The sequence below is a fragment of the Oreochromis aureus genome, linkage group 3 (genome assembly GCF_013358895.1).
Source record: "Oreochromis aureus strain Israel breed Guangdong linkage group 3, ZZ_aureus, whole genome shotgun sequence".
NCBI lineage: Eukaryota > Metazoa > Chordata > Actinopteri > Cichliformes > Cichlidae > Oreochromis > Oreochromis aureus.
The window spans coordinates 48,519,416-48,532,841 of record NC_052944.1 but is presented as its reverse complement, the minus strand read 5'-3'; the positions used below and the strand labels follow the sequence as shown (position 1 = coordinate 48,532,841).

The 13,426-nt window shown below is 45.2% G+C and overlaps 1 protein-coding gene across 1 annotated transcript; it reads right to left on the bottom strand.

The window, feature by feature from the left end:
- Positions 1-11,113: 11,113 nt before the first annotated feature.
- Positions 11,114-13,199, bottom strand: LOC120438876 (tripartite motif-containing protein 16-like). The gene has a single exon (XM_039609389.1). The coding sequence runs from the start codon at positions 13,169-13,171 to the stop codon at positions 11,498-11,500; it is 1,674 nt and encodes a 557-aa protein (XP_039465323.1). The 5' UTR covers positions 13,172-13,199; the 3' UTR covers positions 11,114-11,497.
- Positions 13,200-13,426: the final 227 nt, after the last annotated feature.

Genomic DNA, 13,426 nt, shown 5'->3' with positions numbered 1-13,426 from the left:
AAAAGGTCCGAGTCCGTTGGGTCAAAAGCGTGTCTTCTTGGCACGGGTCGTGTCATTCTGTCAGGAGTGTCGTGTGTGGAGGCGAGGAAGAGATGACCCAAACGCTGGACTGGATGGACAGAACATGAACTGAAATGGCTGACTGGGTGGACAACTGACTGAATGAACGAATGAAGGACTGACTGACTGAAGGACTGAATGGTTGGCTGACTGATCTGAACATACATGCGGAGAGACGACATTAACATCAATGACACGCCAGTGAACGAGTGGAAACAGAGGACTTAAATACACAGGCTGATGAGGATGATAATGAGAGACCGGTGAGTACACAGCTGAACATAATCTGGCTAATAACACAAGAGACGAGCTGACACAGGAAAAGCAGGAAGTGAGAACATTGATGTGGCAACATAATGTAAACATAACCTAAACGTGACAAAACTGTCCTGGGTCACCGACCCAGGAACCCTGACAACCGGTGCTCAAACCGGTGCTTAAAGAATGGAGAACACAAAATTGGTCCAAAAACCTCTCATGTTCAGCTGTTTCTTTTGTAAAAAGATAACAATGTAAGCCTTTTCTGCAGCTATAGGGCATATATGGTATCACTCTTGGCTGGAAGCAGTGCTTAAACAATGGAAAAAACACAAATTTTGTCCAAAAACCTCTCATGTTTAACTGTTTTCCACTTTTTCTTTGGTCATTTTAGCCTTTTTGGCCAGGGTGAAGGGAGCATCTGCCATCAAACAAGAAGACAGCCGCATGTAACTACAACAGTGTTTGCTAGTTCACCTTACATGCATTAATGTAATAATGTGGTTAGCGTACTCAACGTTAATTACACACGAACAACATGAAGCTACTCACGCAGAGAAGAACGGCTGCTGCTGCCATCATCATCCGTCATCATTCTGCTACACTGACAGGGCTAGGGGCCAGGACTCTACTCTTCGGGTTTTTGGGGGATGTTGCTAACTCCAGGTCCGATAACAGGCACCACACCCGCAGTAGATGTGCATGGTGTGAGGTCTCGCAGCAAGCTATCAAACACGGCGCATTTCTCGGCTTTAAAAAAAAACGCTATGCGTCGCCAGGTGTTTCATCAGATTTGAGGTGTTACCTCCTTTGACAGTATCACAGTATCAGCTTAAAGCACTTGTTGCAGGCTGCTGAGTTTGCATCTTTTGCTGCGAAGTAAAGCCAGACTTTTGTCCGCTTTGCCTTGGGCATTTTCAATCTGTAGCTCTGCTCTAAAAGAACGTACGTACCTGGACCCGCCTACTATCCTCGGAAACGTAAAATGATTGGCTAGAATCGAAAGTGTATCACAGCTCAGGAAAAAAAAGCACCAAAATAAAGCACCGAAATGTGTGCTGCTTTTCGGTCTGGTTACTACCGTTTATGTCAGAACCGGTGCCATCATGGCACCAGACACCGGTACCCATCCCTAATTGCATGTGTGTGCATTTGCAGGCGGGTTAATTGTACGTGTGTGTTCAGTGGAGCTGCAGATCCATCAAAGCCTCTCTCTGGGTTAGCTGCTTAGCTCCCATTTATCTCCAAAAAGGCGTTAACTTAAAAGGTGCCTTTCTCTCACAATTCTCTGCTTGTGTGTGTGTTTTGTTTCACCTTTTGTTGTGATGCTCCGGACACTTTCTGAACCTCCACAAGTCAGTTGGCCCCAAATTTCGACCTAATTTTTATGTGCCCTTAAACCCTTCATTTCTCTTCTAATTTTCTCCTCGCTGCTGTCCATTCCACAGCTGCTGATTCTTGCTGGGTGTGGTTCCCATTATATTAATCCATCATCTCGCTCTGGCCGCTGTGCTCGCGGTGGGCAGTTGATCCAGGTCCGTAGTTACCTGTATTAACACACTAAGAGATTTATTTAATATCATTTTCATCCCTAGTTATTTGACACTCTCACTCTCTGATTCTTTAAACACATTTCCCTTTATTGCTAAATTAAATATTCCTGTGCCTTCTTTTCCCAATTCCTCCTATTCTGTTTTAACTGTTATGCCTGACCCATGTAATTTTACCCCTTTTATTTTTTGCTCTTGACTCTGTTTTATATCAATACAGAATTAGGCTTAAAAACAATAAAAAAAACATCCTGGAACAGCACCCGGATCCTAAGAGACCAGATGAAGAACTTCTGCGGTTGTTGGAAATCTGTTTAAGATGCAATGACTTTGAATTTGTGGGGAGACAGTATTTACAGGTTCAGGGTACAGCTATGGGGCACAGGTATGCCCCTTCCTAAGCTTACTTATACATGAGCCAATGGGAATCTGAGGCCTTGGCAAAATGCCCGCACCAACCACTCTTCTATTTTAGATTCTTAGATGACATCATAGGGGCGTGGCCCCATGGTGAGGAAAAGTTCACTGAATTTATTGACATCCTTAACAGTCACCACCCCTCTATAAAAGTTAAATATGAAATGCATCCGGTACAGGTGAATTTCCTGGACACAGTGTTTTTGGAACAACAACAATCCAAATTTGAAACAAGTTTCCACTAAGGTTTATTTTAAACCTACAGATTCTCATGCTCTTTTATATAAGAGCAGTTATCATCCTAAACATACTTTTAAGGGCATCATAAAATCCCAAATTATTAGGTTCTATAGAATATCCTCAAAGGAGTCAGATCTTCAGGATTCGATTAGTGTATTATTTCGGAGCCTTAGAAAGAGGGGTTACTCTAGTAGGTTTCTCAGAGCAATTAAAAGCAGCACCCTTGCAGGACTCAATTCTAACATAATGAATATAGGTGAAGTTTCAAATGAATCAGGGAGAAATCTGACTCAAAATCAGGTACAACTGGGGGAACTGAACAGTCTTATGCCTCTGGTAACTACCTACTCGCGCTCCTACCTACCGTTACACCATCAACTTAAAACAAACTTTAAGAAATACACCTCCGGTTTGACACACTTTCAAAACTGTAGAGTAATCTCAGCCCATAGGAGAAATAAGAATCTAAGAGACTTGCTTGTTAGGGCCAAATTACCAGAGCAGATTAGGCGAACAAGATCATCCATCCATCCATCCATTCGCTTCCGCTTATCCTTTCCAGGGTCGCGGGGGGCGCTGGAGCCAGCTGTCATAGGGCGAGAGGCGGGGTACACCCTGCAACACAAGATCAGCGAAACTCAACCATTGGGCCTTTAAACTGAGACGGTTTGTGTATAACCCTCATGGAAAAATAGGGGCACCCATTCTGCAGAGAATGACCCTAAACATGAGGAACATCATTTATTGCATCTCGTGCGAAAAATGTCGTCTACTCGATGTGGGTGAAACGAGTCAAACTTTGTTGGAGAGGTTAAAACAACACATCTACAGCATCGAGAGGGACAGACTGGGCACTCCGTTGGTATTGCACTTTCAAATACATACATTGCAGTATCTGAGCATAACCGGACTTCAAACTTGTGCGACGTGGACGGAGGGCCAGAGGAAGAGGTATGAGAGGATATGGATTTCCAGACTGCGGACTCAACACCCACAGGGCCTGAACGCAGCCTAAAGCGCTCCTTTTAAATTGTATAGATAAATATTGCTGTCTTTATGTTACTCTATCCATGACAATAAAAGCTGGAAAAGTACCTTCTGGGGTAAAAAAAAGAAAAGAATAATTGTGTCTCTAATAATAATTTTTCTTGTCATTAGTTAAGTTGAAGTATTGTAATAAAATTATGGAAATACACATATTATATATAAGTAATTGCAGTTATGGACCTCTGCAGTTATAACACTGCATGTGTGATTACTGTTATTATGGATAACTGAGGGTTAAATACAAACAATAGTGGAAGGAGGATTCCCTAAATTCCTCCTTCCTCTCTCTTATATATAATAATTTAAATAAAGTACTTATTGAATGATGGACACTGATCCTTAAATTATAGTGATAGTAACCTAGTGTGACACAAGGGGTGAGACATGAGCGACAGTGATCAGCCAGCTGTTGCCAGTGCATTGGACTCACAATAGTGACTATACAAGATCAACAGGCCCCTAACCTAAACCTAACCATGACCTTATTCCTAACCTTAACCAGCACTTTAATGACGTGAAATAGTGTTTTCCCCAGCGATTTTAAGGGAAAAAGCGAAGATGTGTAAATTGAGTCCAAATAGAATAGAATAGAATTAGAATAGAATTCAACTTTATTGTCATTGCACATGTCACAGGTACAGGGCAACGAAATGCAGTTTGCATCCATCCAGAAAGTGCTTTAGCCGTGATATAGATATATTACAATATATATTAGCAATAATAGAGATGTGTAAGTATATTACAGAAATGGGTCTATTATGGTATGTTATAATGTACACAGTGTGAAGTATGTTATGAATATTCTATAACTATAAGTATGTACAGGCTGTAGTGAGTACAAGCTATGTACAGGATATGAACAGGATATGAATATGAAATAAAAACTATACAGAAATCTGAGATATACAGTTATACAGAAATGTGAACTATGTAAGTTATAAACAGTTGTAGGATTAAAAATTATCATATGTACAGAATGATTATCTACACAGAACTATACAGTAGTGGTAAAGTGCTAGTGGTTGTGGGTGTGTGTATGTTCAGTCCATGAGTTTAACGTGGGTCAGATGTCAGGAGGCACAGTTCCGGAGTCTGACAGCTGTGGGGAAGAAGCTGTTCCGGTACCTGGTGGTCTTAGTCCGGAGGCTCCTGTAGCGCCTCCCAGAGGGCAGGAGGGTGAAGAGTCTATGTGATGGGTGACTGGGGTCTTTGATGATTTTCCCAGCCCTTTTCAGACACTGCTTCCTGTAGATGTCCTTTATGGCAGAAAGTGGTGCTCCGGCGATGCACTGGGCAGTTTTCACGACCCTCTGCAATGCCTTCCGGTCCGAGGCAGAGCAGTTCCCATACCAGACTGTTATACAGTTGGTCAGGATGCTCTCGATGGTGCAGCGGTAGAAGTTCACCAGGATGTCTGAGGACAGGTGGTTCTTCCTCAGAGTCCTCAAGAAGAAGAGGCGCTGGTGAGCCTTCTTGAGCAGCTTGGAGCAGTTGGTCGTCCAGATGAGATCCTCGGAGATGTGGACTCCCAGGAACTTGAAGCTGCTCACACACTCCACAGCCATCCCCTTAATGTGGATGGGTGGATGTGGGTCAGCATTCCTCCTGTAGTCCACGATGAGCTCCTTAGTCTTCTCAGTGTTAAGCAGCAGGTTGTTTGTGTCGCACCACTCAGCCAGACGATCCACCTCCTCCCTGTAGGCGGTCTCATCGTTGTCGCTGATGAGACCAATCACCGTGGTGTCATCTGCAAACTTAATGATGGTGTTGGAACCATCAGCAGGTCTGCAGTCATGGGTGAAGAGGGAGTAGAGGAAAGGGCTCATCACACAGCCTTGTGGTACACCGGTGTTCATTGTGATTGTTGATGAGCAGCGGTTATCCAGTCGGACATGTTGGGGGCGGTTGGTCAGGAAGTCCAGTAACCATTTGCAGATGAGGGAACTGATGCCCAGGTCTGTCAGTTTCCTGATGAGTTGTGAGGGTGGATTGTATTGAATGCTGAACTGAAGTCTATAAACAGCATTCTGGCGTAGGTGTTGTTGTTGTCCAGGTGTGAGAGGACAGAGTGCAGTGCGATGGAGACTGCATCCTCTGTGCTCCTGTTCTGGCGGTATGCAAATTGGTGGGGGTCCGGGGTGGGGGGGAGACAGGATTTGAAGTGTGCTAAGACCAGCTGCTCTAAGCACTTAGTGATGATGGGGGTGAGTGCTACTGGGTGGTAGTCATTGAGGCTAGATGGGTTGGAGTTTTTGGGTATCGGGACGATGGAGGTGGATTTGAAGCAGGCCGGTACCACAGCGTGGGCCAAGGACAGATTGAATATGTCTGTCAGGACTCCTGCAAGCTCCCCAGAACACGCTCTGAGAACACGCCCGGGGATGCCTTCAGGACCTGCAGCCTTGTGGACATTGATCCTGCTCAGCACCGCTCCTACATCGGTGGGGGAGAGAGTCAGAGGTTGGTGGTCTGGCGTCATGTCTGTTATGGTTGTGGTTGTGGGGTTCCTCGCCAAAACGAGCATAAAAGTTGTTGAGCTCGTTGAGGAAGGAGGCATCAGAGGATGTGGGGGAGGGTTTGGTGGTCCTGTAGTCTGTAATGGTCTGGAGTCCTTGCCACATGCGTCGGGGGTTGGAGTTGAAGAAGTGTTCTTCTACCTTCTTTTTGTAATGGTGTTTGGCTTTTTTGATGCCCTTCTTTAGATTAGCCCTGGCTGTACTGTAGGCGTGTGCATCTCCTGACCTAAAGGAGGTGTTGCGGGCCTTCAGGAGGAGACGAACATCAATGGTTCTCATGTGTCCGCAGTTTTCCGATGTCATCACGTAGGAACGCGTTGGGTGCCCGAAAACGTAATATGTTGACGATTTGTCACCTAGCGTAAAATGTTACGCTTTGGGAGTGAGAATGTGTTGCTAGTCCACAGTTACCTAACTCTGGGGGTCGACCCGGGGGTTGACGGCTTAGCAGTTCATGACGCAATAGTTTAGGGGGCCGACCCGGAGGCCAACAGTACCAGAGTCCATAACCAGGCGGTCCACCGCAGAACCAGCGGTAGTGACTGTGAAGCAGCTCAAGAGGGCAACCATGCGGAAGGCAGCAGCAGCAAAACAGTTCGGGGGGCCACCCATGATGGCGGAGACGCCCAGCTGATGGCCTGGGAAGTGGCCGCTGATGGTGCGGTCGTGGACGTGGCCTGGGAAGTGGCCGCTGACGGGGCTTGGCGGCCCCCGGACGTGGCTTGGCGACTGCAGGGCCAGGCGAGGCAGAGGCAGGACCAGGTGAGGCAGAGGCAGAAGCTGAAGCAGGACCAGGCGAAGCAGAGGCAGAAGCTGAACCAGGCGACGGCGAAGGCGCTGCAGGTGACGGCGTGGCAGCCGCAGGTGGTGGCGCTGCAGGTGACGGCGTGGCAGCCGCAGGTGGTGAAGCAGGTGGTGGCTGGATGGACTCCTCGGGCCCTCCAGCTGACGAGGCATGAGGCTAGACGGGCTCCTCGGGACAGCTGGCTGCCGGCGGAGCTCACGGGCACGTCACTGCAACCCCCCCTGGCTTCTGCTCCGCGGCTGCTGAGTGACCCCTCATCTGGGACTCTCCTCAGCTCTTTCTGGGATAGTGGCGCGGCTGCCCCTCTGTTGGTCTTCCTTGGTCTCTTGTGTTCTGGGGGCCTCTGGATGTCTGGAGTTCTGATCTCCTCCATACCTGCTTCATGCCCTGGAGGTCGGGGCAGTGGCCCCCCACACCCTCTAGCAGATCATTACATGAAGGAACCTTTTTAAAAACAAGCGCTGCTCATGCTCACAGGTGTACACACGGGTGATCACACACACAACTACACCCTTTTGGGCTCCTACCTCAAAGCACACTGTGCGCTGTCAATCTCACGTGCTGCACCATAATGTTTAATATTTAGTATTTACTGTCATATTCCCATATATCATTGTGATCTTGTTTATTACTCTCGCCTTCTTCTGCTTGCTTTCTTTTTTTTTCTCAACAGGTGATCCAGGTGATCGATATATGTATTTTTTTTGTCTGCTTATTCTGTTGGTTTTGTTTTTGCCCTTTTTCCCCGTCCCTCTTCTCAGGTTTTTTTTTTTTTTTTTTCCTCTTTCTTTCTCCCTTTCTTTCCACCAGTCAAGTCTGTCCCGTATTCAGCAAGTGAAAATAAAATAAACAATAAAAGGTGAATCAGATGGACCATTACGGCAAGGCTGGGATGGTCCATTTGGTAAAGTAAATCCGTTGGGTATCTTTCTTCGCCTTTAGACAATAATTCTGATGGCAAAAGAACCAAACGGGACAGGTTTAAAAAAAAAAAAAAAAAGACGGGCTCCTTGGGCCCTCCAGCTGACGAGGCAGGAGGCTGGACGGGCTCCTCGGGCCCTCCAGCTGACAAGACGTGAGGCTGGCTGGGTTCACCAGAACCCCCAGCTGGAACAGATGCAGGGCCAGACGGTGTGGGAACCTCTGGCCGAGGCGAAGCTAGCTGGACTTCGGAGATGTTAATTCTGCAGTGGAACAAACAGCCTTAGAAAAAAGTCCTGAATTATTAACCTCAAGCTCAGAGGCAGTAATGGTGACACGGTTCTTATTAATATTGGTTGGGCTGGAACACTCATCCTCCGAAAAAACAATGTGTGAGGACGAAATTCTAGGTTCAGGAAGAGCTAACGAAAAACAGTCTTTTGTGATCACAACTTTAGAATAAGTGTCCCTGGGGAAAACAGTCATTAGATTCACATGGTCCGAACACATATTCACCTCCTTTACGCTCAACGTGAGTTCATGATTAGTACCTTCAGTTTTCAGTCCATCGTACACAGGCATAGAAAATGCAACAGGATCACTGGCTGACTCAACTGGAGTCCTGACTGACTGTAGCTCCCTATAATCAGTAACAAAGTCCGTGTCACTCACATCTTTAATGATATGATAGGAAACGTGTTCTCCTGTATTGAAGTGAGACCCGGATTGGTATTTGGCCTCAGAAAGAGCAGATTCAGGCCCACAAGAAACATTCTTAACCAGCTCGTTTGTGAACACACTGGTTACGGGTTCCATCCCTGGTCTTGAGTCCTGAAAAGAATGGGTTATAGCAGGGTCAGGAGCATTCGCCCCGCTGTCTTGTAACAAAAGGGTGTTCCCCTCAGAATCCAGCCTGTAATAACCTGAACACATAATTACATTATTTGACCCGAGTTCAGAGTCCTTGTTCTCTGTCTTTTGATTCTTTAACACCGGGGTGGAAAAACACAAATTAAGGCTGGCAAGTCCACATTCACCAGGATTACATTTAGTAGCTGTCAAGAGATGTATTCTAAGACACTTCTTCAGCTTTCAATCAGAGAGGAGAAACACAGTTTTTAACTTGCAGCAAGGGCAGCCACAAAGTACTCGCACAGAAGTGAAGGCTCTGAGACTCACGCTCTGAGACTGCCCTGGTCTTTATTTATACATTAGTGGGTGTGAGGAGTTTTCCTTTAATGCAACTCAGATTGGAATAAATGACACTCAGACAGGTTTTACAAATTAACGTGCACGGGAGAGAACTGGACAGGCGCCATTCCTTCGCTTGACCTCAGTTGCTCTCGTCCGCTCTCCCGTAACACTGCTCTTTTATTGTGGTTACGTGAATATGCATAGGTTCATTAACATATGACGTATACCGTGTGTGTGTGTGTGTGTGTGTGTGTGTGTGTGTGTGTGGGGTCGAGATATGACCCCGTGAAGACTCCCCAAAGCTGGTGCCAGGAGTCTAGCGGTCCATCTAAACAAAAGGCTCTTAGACTCAAACAGATATACGTGTGTTTGTTATACCATATATAAGAAAGAGAAAATACGACCTCTCCTAGGAGACGTGTGATCTATGCCAGAACACTCTGAGGAGGAGTGAACGCACTCCCCTCTTCATGCTACACAGAGTTGTTACAGGCCTCCTAGGATGAGACATTCTTTCAATCTACAAATGATTATATACTTCTAAGCATATATGAGTAAATATTTCTAAGCATAAATGGCAATAAACAATAAGACAAGGTGTGACCTCTCCCATGCTCCCAGGATGTGGGTGTGAAAGTCAGAGAGCTCTGGAATGCACACAAAGCTTGCACAACGTAGCTTCTCTAGTAAAAAAGAGCAAACACATCTAGAAAACCTTAAACAAAATGTACTTCTAAACATAAACATAATAAAATATTTCAACAGTGGGTGTTTGCTCTTTACATTGGAATGTGGATGTTTAGAGGTGTGTGTGTGTTTAGATATGGCCCTGTGAACGCCTCCTTAAAAAGCCGGTGCCAGGAGTCCAGCGGTCCACCTAAACAAAGGGCTCTTACTGTATACTGAAACATATACAGAGTAGGTGTCCTCCTATACCATAAATCAGTAAGAGAAGGTATGACCTCTCTCATGACCTTAGGATGTGTGTGCATGCCAGAACACTCTGGAAGAGTGCAGACTACTAAGGATCAGACCTCTATCACTATACAATTGATTATATACCTCTAAGAATATATGATTATATATTTCTAAGCATAAATGACAATCCAACAATATAAACCTGACAAAGGTTGGGTTTTTTTGACAGTTTCAACACTTTACTGGACAAATTTACATGCAGGACAGAGAAATTCCCTCCTCTGTCACACAAAAAGTGGAAAATATATTTGTTTTACATTTAATCAGAATAATAAAGAAATAAATTGTTGATAGATCCACTTATTACAACGAATCATCCATCAGTAAAAATCTAACTCAGTTCTGATACAACAAATTCAACATTTCGATCAAAAAAATTCAAACCGTGCAGGGATCAAATATCTGGTCAAACACCAGGGTTGGACACAGACTTTTGAATCTGTCACTGGAAAGTTATTCTGAAGATGTAAATCTAATTAAAATCTCCCCAAAACTACTATGAGAAAACCCTTAAAAGGTTCAATGACAGAAAAGAAATCCTTTAGATATAAAATCGACAATCTTCACATTTTAGAAACTGGAACCAACTTTAAATCCTACTAAAATAATGATGAAACAATCAATTCTGTACTCTATGACTAACTCAGTGGTTCCCAAACTTTTTTTGCTCCCCCCCCCCACCCCTCTGTTTTACAAGAAAAATGTTTGCGGAAGTTGGTTAGAAATATATTTGGCGATGCTTCATCTCCTGCTTTGCGTTTGTGTGGGAGCCCTGTCAAAAACCTGTCAATTATGCTAGCAGTGTCCAAGCGTTCTTTATATTTTTTCATAACGTGCCCCCCTGCAATGACTCTGCATCCCCCCTAGGGGGCGGGCCCCACACTTTGGGAACCTCTGGACTAACTGACGAATCACTGCAGCTCCAATATATTGTTGCATTTGAAAACCCACTACAGCAATTACAGATTCACTAGCTGGGCCCACGTCCTGATTTTAGGTTGAGCTGCGGTTTGGGGAAGGCCTCGAAGGGGACTGGCAATGGCTTCGGGGCCTGGCAGATCCCCATGCACTAAATAGAAATTAAAAAGTTAAAGAATTGAGAACAAGGAGGGAGGGAGGGTGGGGCATGTAAATGAGAATGAACAGCTTGCAGAACTGGGGGAACCTATATAGATGAGAACCGGAAGGAGCGTGTTTGGAGGCGTGGCCCTGCTCCTGAAATTCCGATACATAATCTCCAAATAAAACCACTAACCAGACTGATGAAAGATTTCAAACATGCTGAATATGAAGAGTAGTATAATTTAAACTCACATGATTATCAGCCATAAGAACACATTCAGATTTATATTGATGTAAGGTATATAAATGTAAGTATAGTTTGAATCAGTGCAATATTATTTTCACACATCAATGGACCACTGAACTTCTCAGCTTCTAAAATGTAAAGCCTCATTTAGAAACTACACAAGTACATATAATGGTCAGGAATCAACATGAACCTGTCTTCTCTATTTGACTTTAATCAACTCTGCAGTAGCTCCATCTAACCAAAACCGAAGTCCAGCATAGAGCGGCTGAGTGAATGTGGTCTGGACTCTGTGGAGGAGAGTCATGGTTTCAGAGACGCTGTAGAAAGACAGAATACCTGCATTGTGATCCAGGTACACTCCTACTCTGGAGGACCGAGGACCTGAGAGGACAGTTTGGACACAGTTGTGCCGAAATTTATAATTGTCTGTGTACCAATATAATGCCCAAGATTTGTCATTCGATCCAAAACCACATTCATTTACACTCCCTGCTCTGCTGATATTCTTGTATGCAACTGCTATAATAACTCCTCCTCCTCTCCACTCCACCTCCCAGTAACAACGTCCAGTCAGACTCTCTCTACTCAGGACCTGATAATAATAAGTGAATCTGTCTGGATGATCAGAATAAGACTGAGTTTGTTTCATAAGTGTTACTTTTCTGTTCCCCTCAGATAATAACAGATATCTGTTTGCTGTGTTTGGATCCAGTGTGATTTCATGTGAATATTTTAAGAATCCAGCTCTGGTCTTTGGCTCTGGTGGTGACAGTAAAACATCCACTTCAGTGACTGTCAGTGAGATGTTTGTCCATTCCTCTCTCAGAAGGTCCTGTAGTTTATCTCTGGTCTCTGACACAGCTGCTGTCACATCCTCAAAGTACCTCAGAGGACGAATATTGATGCTGGATGAGTGTGTAGACTCACTGAGTGCTGACAGTGAGGGGTAGTTGTGTAGAAACTGGTTGTGATCCTCTGTGTGTGAAAACTGCTCCAGCTCGCCGTCTTTCCTCTTCAGCTCAGCGATCTCCTGCTCCAGCTTCTCCTGAAGCTCTTTGACTCGACTCACTTCAGTTTCCTGCTGGGATCTGACCTGCTGCTTCACATCAGAGCTTCTTTTCTGGATGAGACGGATCAGCTCAGTGAACATCTTCTCACTGTCCTCCACTGCTTTATCAGCAGAGCCATTGATGGCCTCCACCTCCTGTTGAAGCAGCTTCACATCTTTCTCTCGCTCCTGGATTCTCTGCTGGATGTTTAGTCGTCTCACCTCGAGCTCCTTCTGCTTCTCAGTCCTTTCTGCTGCAGCTGGGACTGTTTCATGGCCTTTATGTTCATCCATTGTGCAGAGATAACAGATACTCTGCTGATCAGTACGACAGAAAATCTTCATCACCTCATCATGACGAGAGCAGATGTTCTCCTGGAGCTTCTTGGAGGGGTCCACCAGCTTGTGTTTCTTTAATGGAGCTGCATCATAGTGAGGTTGGAGGTGTTTCTCACAGTAAGAGGCCAGACAGAATAAACAGGACTTGATGGCTTTCAGCTTCCTCCCAGTGCAGACATCACAGGCCACATCTTCATGTCCAGCATAGCAGAGATCAGCTGGAGCAGCTTGGAGTCCAGTCTTCTTCAGCTGCTCCACTAAAGCTGCTAACATGATGTTTTTCTCCAGGACAGGCCTCGGTATGAAAGTCTTCCTGCACTGAGGGCAGCTGTGGATTCCCTTCCTGTCCTCTTCATCCCAGAAACTTTTAATACAGTTCCTGCAGTAGCTGTGTCCACAGGTTGTAGTCACTGGATCCTTCAGTAGATCCAAACAGATGGAACAAGAGAAGGTTTCTCGGTCCAGCTGAACTCCTTTCTGTGCCATTTCTCCTCTCAGTGTCAGTGACTGTGTGAGTTTTACTTCCTTATAAATGAAACTAGTCTGAGCTCTGATCTTAACAACCTGTATTTCTGCAGTGAATGGAGCCTGTCAGCTCTTACATGTCACCACATGTTTGTTAAGCCCATCTTCAAAGTGCAGATCTGAAGGGGAGAGAATGAGGAAACATTTGGAGAGAGAGGAGGTTCTGTGTTTAAGAGCAGGAAGAAGAGGATTTTCAGGCTGTGCTTCATTCCAGGA

What these genes read in the sequence shown, in the direction of transcription:
- LOC120438876 (XM_039609389.1), bottom strand. Translation starts at nt 13,171, where the DNA reads ATGGCACAGAAAGGAGTTCAGCTGGACCGAGAAACCTTCTCTTGTTCC.